The sequence below is a fragment of the Rhea americana genome, unplaced genomic scaffold (genome assembly GCF_003343005.1).
Source record: "Rhea americana isolate MKP2758 unplaced genomic scaffold, rheAme1 scaffold_319, whole genome shotgun sequence".
Lineage (NCBI taxonomy): Eukaryota > Metazoa > Chordata > Aves > Rheiformes > Rheidae > Rhea > Rhea americana.
This window is the reverse complement of record NW_028186445.1, coordinates 42,856-52,597: the sequence shown is the minus strand read 5'-3', so window position 1 is coordinate 52,597 and position 9,742 is coordinate 42,856. Positions and strand designations below refer to the sequence as shown.

Genomic DNA, 9,742 nt, shown 5'->3' with positions numbered 1-9,742 from the left:
GGCCCGGCCCGGCCCTCCTGACTGCTGCCGCCCCGGACTGCAGTCGGCTTCGAGTTCTGGAAGCAGCTCTGCGCCGAGCACGGCATCAGCCCCGAGGGCATTGTGGAGGAGTTCGCCACCGAGGGCACCGATCGCAAGGACGTCTTCTTCTACCAGGTACGGCGCGCCCGCGCTGCCCGGCCCCGGCCCCGGCCTGCGCCCTCGGCGTGCCGCAGCAGCTCTGACTCGGTCTTTGGCCGTGCCGGCTTTGGGGCGTGGAGGACCACGCTGCTGGCAGCTCCTGCCCTCCTCACCCGGCTCATCTGCCCCTGAGTGCCGCCACGGTTGTTCCCAGCTGCCCCAGCTCCCTCCTGCAGCCCCCATTCAAGGGCCTGCGGGCTGCCTCTGACCCTGGGTCGGGTTATTTGAGTGGCAGGCTCAGCCAAACTCTCCTGCTAGGCAGTGTGCTGTCAGGGCTCTCGTCTGTGCTCCAGTTTCTGGAAATGGATGTGTTGCGGAGGCTGGTGAAGGTGGGACTGTGGTGGCTGAGAAAGACTTCTATAGTTACCATGTTATATAACTGCTGAGACTGCAAGCCCTTTATGGAAGAGCCACCTCGCTGCTCTGCCTGCCCAACATTCACGATAGGCTCTGGGGTTCATAAATATTGCAGCTTACAGACAGCACACAAGTTTCTCTACCTTCTCTTCTCTGTCAGAAATGACACTGTGTTGTGCTCCGCTGTGGCCAGGGGGTGGCATACTCGGTTGCAGTTTCTCTTGCAATAAAAGGCTRTGCTGACTTGTGACTGCATCATGATCTCACTGTTCCTTATTAAAGGCAGATGATGAGCACTATATCCCACGAGCTGTGCTTCTGGACCTGGAGCCCCGAGTTATCCACTCCATTCTGAACTCCCCTTATGCCAACCTCTACAACCCAGAAAACATCTACCTGTCTGAGCATGGAGGGGGAGCTGGGAACAACTGGGCCAGTGGTTTCTCACAGGTAACAGACTCTGATGCTCATGCGTGCAGGCACTTCTCAGTAGGCATGAGGATTTACCGTGGCCTTTCTCATGTCAGGCTCAGTGCATGCTATCTAAAGAATACCATATTATTCAGCCAGAACTTATGACTGCCCCTTTGTGGCACCCCTTAATGCAGAATCACATTGCAAATCTGACTTGGCTTCGCACCAGGTTTGAGGGACTCTTTACTGTTCTGTGCAGGAAAGGAACAAGTCCTGTTTTGGTTTTATCTTGCAGGGAGAAAAAATCCATGAAGATATTTTTGACATAATAGACAGAGAAGCTGATGGGAGCGACAGTTTGGAAGTAAGTAAATCAGGGGGCTTTTGGTTCCAGTTGCCCTGACTGGTGATTCCTGGGCCAGGCTGGTAAAAGGGGCACCAGGGATACCTACAAGGACTCAGAGATGTCAAGGAGAAGGAGGTCTGGCTCTTCAGCTGCTTTGCCTTGTGCATCTGGCAGTACCTTGGCTACCATCCACATAAACCTATTTCCTGTGTGTAGACAGACAGGGCTCCCTGGTGTTTGTATCAAGCTCTCACATGGCAACACGGAAAGGGAAAATGTGATTGTAAAATAGGTTGGCAGAAAATCTAAGAGCAGGTTTTGAGGCTTGCAGTAGGAGGGAGCTGCCCTGAAGTCAGCTAGAGGGCATTAGGCCTCAGGGACCCTAGGAGGAAGGAAATAGCATGGAGGGCCAGGGAAAGGGCAAAGAATGCATACCTTCACTTTATTTGACTGACTGAATCCTGAAAATGACGTCCAAGCTATTCTGAAGCCTGTTTAGAGTGGGAGGAATCCAGGAGGCTCCTGAGCAGCAGTTGTTCTTCTTGGCAAGTACAGAGGAGTGGGTTCCTCCCACGCAAGCAGAAGTGGCATGATTAGTGACTGCTGCTGTGGTCTGGAGGAGACAGGGCTAGCCTCCACGTACCATTCAAACGTACCATTCATCTCTGTGCTCTCAGCAGCTCTTGTTGTAGGGGTAGTTCTCACACTTGCTGGCAAGTCTCTGGTGGTGGTGGTGGCCCAGCCTGTCTCTGCTCTGCCTTTTTTTGGAGCTGAGCTGGACCTTGACCTGCCTATGTTCTGCTTCTTTCCAGGGATTTGTGCTTTGCCACTCCATTGCTGGTGGAACAGGCTCTGGGCTGGGCTCATATCTCCTTGAGAGGCTGAATGACAGGTGAGCATTCAGCCTTATCCCCTTCCCTCGTGGCAGAGTCTGGCCCAGGCTGGGCAGTCTGCCAAAGCACAGAGCTTGAGAGCCGCTGACTCAGAGCCTGGGCCGCTGCCCCCACCCAAACACTGTCTTGTGCAATCCCTGGCGAGCTGCCCAGGAAAGGATGGCTCCTGATATGCCTGAGGACTTCAGAGGCTCTGAAACTGGACTCATGCTGTCCAAATTCTGTCTTCCTTTGGCCAGTCTTATCAGGCAGCTRCCTTCTGACACCCTGACTGCTCCAGGGAAAGTGGGAGGTTCTAGCTGTGGGCTCAGAGCTACCATTCCTGCCTGTTGCAGCTTGCAGCCTCTTTAAAAGGCTTGTAAGTGGCTGCTTAATCAGCCCGTGGATGGCTCAGCCTTGCCTGTAGCTCCRTTTGGCAGCCTGCTTCTGTGCTGCTAGGATAGGCCCTGCTGGGACAAATCCTCTCCCTCCCTAGGAGCTGAGTCTGGCATGCAGTGCCAGTGACTCATTGCTGTCCTGAGCCCTAGAAACTGGAAGGGGAGCTTGTGGGAGGAGAATCCTAGGCTGGTGATGTTAACCCCTGAGATGGCTGGATTTTCTCACCAGGTATCCCAAGAAGCTGGTGGAGACCTACTCGGTTTTCCCAAACCAGGATGAGATGAGCGATGTTGTAGTGCAGCCATACAACTCTCTGCTGACACTCAAGAGGCTGACTCAGAACGCTGACTGCGTGGTAAGAGTCCTGCTGTATGTCAGGCCAGTGGGGCAGCCAATTCCTGTACGACTGTCCCCAGCAGCTCAAAAATGCAGCCTTTACTGGGGCAGGTGCCATAGCTGYGTGGGACGAGTGCTGTGGCGAGAAGCTGCAGCCTGTGCAGCCCCAGGCACAGTTGTGAGTACGCAGTTCCATTTCTCCCTCCAGAAGGACTGAGCAGACTTAGTGGTGCCAGGGACAAGGACTTTGTGCTAACCCCTGTTGAGCTGTCCTGTTTGGCATTTCTATGTCTTGGGTACAGCATAATCTCATGGCAGTGAGGGACTGGTGCTGTCTCCGCAAAGCTGTACTGTTACCTTCCACTTGAACAGGAATCTACCGTCACTTTCAGCACCCACAAGCCCCAGCCACACAGCATCTTTAGCCTACACGTTGGCCTTCTGTCAGGTCCTAACCAAGACACTTGCTTGTGCCTCCCAGCTTATCTCTGCACTTGGCAGGGCAAGAGCAGCTGTGCCAGAGTTGCTGAGGGTAAAGGTGGCTGCAAGGTGTTGCTGGCCTAGAGGCAGTACTCTCCTGGGAGAGCTCTGGAGAGCACAGCCAAGACAGGAGGGAAGAACTTCCATTGACAGTGTCAGTTACACTCCAGGAATGAGTCAGCTTGTGGTTTCAAGTGTCTGTCACCTGCTGCAGAGGGCTCCGCCAGGCTGTGGCGCTCAGCGTCTGTCCTGGGCCAGGCTGCATGGTCTGGTGCCCTCAGACACTTGGCTAGGACTGTATTTCCTCCAGGTGCCTCTCAAGATTCTTCATGGAGCTGCTTTTCTTTTGTAGGTGGTTCTAGACAACACGGCCTTGAATCGGATTGCGACAGACAGGCTGCACATTCAAAACCCATCATTCTCCCAGATCAACCAATTGGTGAGGAAGGCTTTTCCCTTTGAAGAAGCCAGCATGCGACTTCCCTGGTGTTTTCCGATTCAATCTGAAACTGCTCCATGGGCTGGACTTGATGGTGGGCAGTCTGGAGCCATAAGCAAGGGTCCTCTGCCCTTCCTGGGATACTCCTCCCTGTGGTTTTGTCGAGGCAGACTCCACAGGCACTGCAGCTTACTTTTGGCTTAGTTGCATATAGCTGGATTTTTAACTCACTCCATGGCTGTGCAGTGACCTGAACACTGACTCCAGTCCTCTCTCCTCAGGTTTCTACCATCATGTCAGCCAGCACCACCACACTTAGGTATCCTGGCTACATGAACAACGACCTCATTGGGCTGATTGCCTCACTTATCCCAACACCCCGCCTGCACTTCCTCATGACGGGCTACACACCTCTCACCACAGACCAGTCGGTAAGGCGGCTCGCTGGGGACTTCTCCCATTCCCCCAGGGCAGTAGGAGCTCCACACTCACCCTTGTAACCTCTCATCCAGCCCCATAGTCTTGACATGGGCAGTAATTGCATGCTTGTAATCCCAGATCCATGTGTAGCCTGTTCATGTGACAGCACCTGTGTGATATGGATCAGGCATGAGCAGGCAACTATGCTCGTGCTGGACTACGTAATGCATGCCTCAGGATGTTTTTGACAGGTAGGGCAGACAATGCATGATCTGGCAAAAGCTACCCTCAGAAACAATCACAGCAATTCCACCGAGGCAGCTCTGCCACTCCTGTTACCTTGGTGGGCCACCAAGCCAGGCCCTTTGGGTCAGAATACTGTTGATCCTTGTCACGACAGCACTGAACAAGGGCCCCTGATGTCAGCACCATCCCAGGGATCGACCTGCACTCTGGGAGGAGATTGTTACCCTTGAGCTAAATCTATTGCTACTGCTCACGTTTAGCTTGTCCCCAGTCAGTATCCTGCCAGCCACAGCCCAGGCCCCCCCCCCCCCAAGCTGTGGGGGAGGATAGAGCAGTTTCATTTTGAGAGACGCTCACCTGTGTTGGCCACATCTCAGTTCTGGTAGGAGCTAACAGCTGCTGTTCTCCTCTTGTGTGCATTTCCTCAGGATGTTACTCAGAGAAGCAAATCTGAAAAACTGCTGGCTCTGAAAAGGGTATCGACTGTGTGATCTGTCCTCCCAGCAAGTAGTGYGGGGCGGGGATTCAGCCAGCAGCTCCAACGGTGCCTGAAACTGGGCTGCCACACACACCCCGACAAACTGTCCTTGCTACGGACGCTCTTTGGCCGCTGCACTTCAGGAGTGCTGTGGCTGCTCTGCCCTACAGGCTCAGTGCAGTGTGGCAGGGAGATGGCGGGGGCAGCTGGGACTGATCCCCTCTCCTGTTTTCTTGGCCCTGCCCTTGTCTTGGCAGCAGAACAGGAAMGAATTCAGACAGCAACAACTTGAAACACTTCCCCTGTCACTCTAATCTCCATTGAGCTTGACCCTAAGCCCCTGCTTTGTTGCAGGAGAGGTAGCTCAGCTCCCTGTGTTGGAGGCTACGCAAATGCTGTGGTTCTCAGCCTGACTGTGCCTGTTGTGTGACTATGAGATTTCCCTGCCCTGCATGCACGTGGCTCCATCCCTAGGGTTGAGGACTTCTACTTTCATTTGGCCTCTGCTCCTGTATGCATGTGCTGGGCAGCGGGAGAGCAAGGGGATAGCACGCACATTCCCTCTGACCCCCTGGCTGACGTTTGCAGGTGGCCAGTGTGAGGAAAACCACAGTCCTGGATGTGATGAGGAGGCTCCTGCAGCCTAAAAACGTGATGGTGTCCACAGGGCGAGACAGGCAAACCAACCACTGCTACATCGCCATCCTCAACATCATCCAGGGGGAGGTGGACCCCACACAGGTGAGCTCCTGCAGGGGTAGCGTGTCACAGCCTTGTTTGGATACTGTTGGACTTGGCATGGCCTGCCATAGCAGGGCAGGGTCACCATCCTCCTGTGCAGGGACCCTGGAGAGATACTGACTCCAACCTGAGAACTGTCTCYAGGTTGCTCCATGTGAGCCCTGGCCTTGTGGAAAGGCTGTTAACCCTTTGACCTGAGGAACCTGCCTGCCATTTGCTGAAATCTACCTTTCTGAGACCATATATTCTGCAAGGGCACAGCTCCTAGGCTGACTTGGCAGGAACAGACCTGCTGAGCTGCTCTGCCCATTACCTTGATACCTCTTACTGCTCTCATCTCACTAGGTTCACAAGAGTCTGCAGCGAATCCGTGAGAGGAAGCTGGCAAATTTCATTCCCTGGGGCCCTGCCAGCATCCARGTGGCTTTGTCCCGGAAGTCCCCCTACCTGCCATCTGCACACCGTGTCAGCGGCCTCATGATGGCAAACCACACCAATATCTCTTCGGTGAGTGTCTTCCCTCTAAACCACAGGCAGCTGCAAATGCATCTTCTCTTGGCCTTTCACTCGGCTGCAGTAGGGCCTGCAGTTGAGAGGCCACTTCCCTGCTGGAGAAATATCAGGGCACAGGTCTGGACTGCAGTCCAATGAATCCAGCTGTACTCTGGGCTGGAATACCATCTCTGGTCCCAGGCCACAAGGACAGGCTGCAGCAGGACCCCCTTCTTTCTTGGCCAGAAGCAGTCTCAGAAGCACAAGCTGATCCTGAGCATTGGCTGGGTGCAGGCCTGGAGCTGCTTGCCTTTCTTCCTCCTCGGCAGCAGCCTAGCGAGATTGAAGGCTGCATCCCCCTCTCCTTTGCACATGGGATCCCTAGGGAGCTCTGGCCCATCTGACTGTGCTGTGTTGCTCTCCAGCTGTTCGAGCGGACGTGCCGGCAGTACGACAAGCTACGTAAGCGGGAGGCCTTCCTGGAGCAGTTCCGCAAGGAGGACATCTTCAAGGACAACTTTGATGAACTGGACAACTCCCGGGAGATCGTGCAGCAACTGATCGACGAGTATCATGCGGCCACGCGACCCGATTATATTTCCTGGGGCACGCAGGAGCAGTGAGTGCCCTGCTGTGGGACGGGAGGGTCTCATGGCTGCCTCCACACATGACAGCAGGGTTTCTCTCTGCTGTGCCCACGTTTAGCACCCCCAGCGCTGCCCAGCCACGGGCGGAGTAGTCATACCTGCTGCACACACACACTGCATTCCTCAGCAGAAGTGGCTCTGCAAGGGGCAGCACTGCCCCTGGACACCCTTAGCAGGGAGACAGCCTCCGCTCCACTACATGCCCTGGCCCAGGACRGGACTGGGGCAGCTGCTCTCTATGCTGGTAGGGATCCTCTTCCCATGAGAGCAAGTGCTCACGCAGAGGAGGATGAGGGCAAAATCTGGGGCCTGGAACAGGCCTGGTCCAAAGAGTTAGGCCTAGAAAACCCCTGTGGCTAAAGGCTCTGTGTGGCTGAGCTAGTCCTTGCCCTGGGTGGGAGTCTTGTTCCTCCTTTGCCAGGTCAGGCCTGGGGCACAGGCTCTATCTATATTTTTGTAGGTTATTTTGCTTTAATAAAGGCTGTTCCTGCACTGATTCTGCTTGCATGGCAAGGAAGCAGGCAAGGCTASCAGGGCCAACACTTGCCTTGCTGASCTGCCTGGCCCCAGCTGCAGCAGGCTCAGCACACCAGCAGGAAGGTAGGAATGGTAACAAGGAATATGAAGGCTGTGCCACGGTCTCCTACCTGCTTCCTTTACTTTGCCTGTCTCAGGGAACAAGAGAGCACTTGCCTGTCCTAAGGATCCATCAGGGACTGCTCCAGGAGCTCCYGGGTAAGGCTGAGCCAAGCAGAAGCCGCACTCGGCTGTCGTGGGCGCAGCTCAAGTGGGGGCCACGTCCCTGCGCAGTGGAGGGCCTAGAAACCGGGCCAGCTGCTCACCTGCATGTCTCAGGTGGCATGTGCGGAGCCAGCCCAGCCCCTGGCTGGGGAGCCAGCCTGCTGTCGGGGCAGGGGGCAGTGCTGGTCCTGCAGGCACTGGGTGCCTGGTGCAGCAGAGCCAGAAATACTGGAACAACCTGCTGGCACAGCCTGGACGAGGMCGGAGGCCGGCACCGCCCTGCCTGCCGTGTGCCCAGAGCGACGCCGGCACCAGCATTAGTGTTTCACGTGTGGGGTGAAGCTGCGCACCAGCAGGGAGGCCCAGCAAGGGGCTGGCTGTGCCCTCCTTACCGCTCCGGCTATGAGCTGCACAGACAGGGGCTTGGAGCCTGCTTGGGCCGGCAGAGTTGCTGGCTGCTGGGAGGGAGGGCCAGGTCTGGGCCTGCCCCGCACAAGTGGTGAGTCAGGCTAYGAGGGAATGGGGTGCGGGGCAGCGCTGGCGCCCGCCCAAGCCCAAGCAGCCCAAGGTGAGAATTAGCCTTTTCCTCTGACCCTGTGGCACAGAGCAGCAGGCTAAAAATATTTGCCCGCCCCGGCAGCGCTGGGCTCCCACGCCCTCTTTGGCACAGGCGTGCAGGCACCCAGGGCCAGGGCAGCTCCCCCTCCCCGTGGGCACAGCCAGTGCCAGTGGGTGCCGGGGGAGCGGGACGCAGAGCCCAGAGAGCTGGCTGTGCTGTTGATTAAGTGCCGAAGGGCGCAGCGAGCCGAGGATGGCTCCCAGCGCTCCGGCTGGCCGGASGGGCGGCCAAGGACGCACAGTGCTGCTCCTGCCCGGCCGCCCCGCGGTCCCCCCAGGCCTCGGACGGGCCCATGTCCGCCCTGCGAGCTGCAGGCGGCCCTGCCCGCCTCCTGCAGCCAGCCCGCGCTCAGGGACAGGAGGCACAGCCTTGCCTTTGTGCATTTATTTAGAAAAACACCCCGTCCCACCTCCCCCCAAAAGACTGAACTGACGAACTTTACAGAGGCAATGCCGAGGGGCCAAGCCCCGGCCAGCCGCCCGGCCCCGYGAACCCACTGTCTCCGGTGCCAGTGGGGCCGAAAGCCGCCCGCAGCTTTCCAGGAGGGCCGGGTGGGCGGCAGACGGCCGGAGGGGCCGCGGCACCGCACGCTGCCCCGCGGCCAGAGCGCGGGCACGGCACCCCGGGCAGCGCCGCGCTGGACGCAAAGGCTGGGACGGTCAGGGATGGAGCCGGGGATGGGGCTGGCCTGCAAGGGCAGAGGGGGGCCCGGGGAGCCCRAGGCGCCCCGTGGCACGGCAGGGCCCCACCAGGCAACGCAGCATCTCAAAATAAATTAAGGAGAGGGCCGCCCTCCCGGCCGGGCTGTCTGGAGCATCCCGCGGCGGTGGCGCCGAGCTAGCTGAGGAAGGTGCCCGAGGGCGGCCGGTGCGGCCAGGGCTCGGGCGCCAGGGCGGGCTTGGGCGCGTGGCCGCCGGTCGGCTCCTCCGCGTGGGGCGGGCGCCGGGCGCCCAGCACGGCCAGGTAGGTGCCGAGGAGCTGGGCGATCTCCTCCACCTGCGGGGCAGAGCTGGGTGAGCGCGGGCCGTCGCGCCGGCCGGGGCCCCTGGGCGCACGCCTGCTCACCTGGGAGGTCTCGAAGAGCAGGTCCCGGTCCTCCAGGGAGAGGCGGAAGGTGCTGCCGCCCGAGGCGCCGAAGGAGGAGATGCGGCCGTAGCAGAAGGTGTCCAGGGGCTCGGGCTCGCCCGGCTTGTAGAGCGACACGGCCTTGGCCCCGACGCCCAGCCACAGGCGCTGGGTGGCCGCCGGCGGGCTCTGCGGGAAGGCGAGGGGCGTCAGGGCCGCCCGGCCCCGCGGCCCGCGGCCCCCCGGCCCCTAGCTCACCCCGCGCAGCTCCACGTCGAAGAGCGTGGAGCCGAAGCCGGGCCACTCGCGGACCAGCGCCACGTAGGCGGCCACGGCCTCGGGCCGGCCCATGCCCTGCAGCAGCTTCCACTTCTCCACGATGCCGGCCAGGACGGCGGCGCCCTCCTCCCGCAGGCGGCCCCGCAGGCGCTGGTCCCGCTCGGCGCGCTGCTTGGCCAGCGCCTGGCCCC

The 9,742-nt window shown here is 58.8% G+C and overlaps 2 protein-coding genes across 2 annotated transcripts in view; one reads left to right on the top strand and one right to left on the bottom strand.

Annotated features, from left to right (window-relative positions):
- Positions 1-21: 21 nt before the first annotated feature.
- On the top strand, positions 22-7,343 carry TUBG1 (tubulin gamma 1; the record flags this gene model as incomplete). Its single annotated transcript, XM_085310429.1, has 10 exons — positions 22-156; positions 820-987; positions 1,247-1,315; positions 2,110-2,189; positions 2,797-2,923; positions 3,737-3,823; positions 4,105-4,254; positions 5,556-5,708; positions 6,054-6,215; positions 6,626-7,343. Coding segments are annotated over 10 exons (1,329 nt in total), but the record flags the coding sequence as incomplete, so codon positions are not given.
- Positions 7,344-8,576: 1,233 nt separating this feature from the next.
- PLEKHH3 (pleckstrin homology, MyTH4 and FERM domain containing H3) overlaps positions 8,577-9,742 on the bottom strand; it is a 4,739-nt gene continuing 3,573 nt past the window's right edge. The window contains exons 6-8 of the mRNA XM_085310428.1: positions 9,531-9,742; positions 9,273-9,461; positions 8,577-9,203 (exon numbers count right to left, since the gene is read on the bottom strand). Of these exons, the coding sequence (XP_085166554.1) occupies positions 9,045-9,203; positions 9,273-9,461; positions 9,531-9,742 (560 nt within the window). The 3' untranslated portion in view covers positions 8,577-9,044. The remainder of the gene's footprint in view (positions 9,204-9,272; positions 9,462-9,530) is intronic.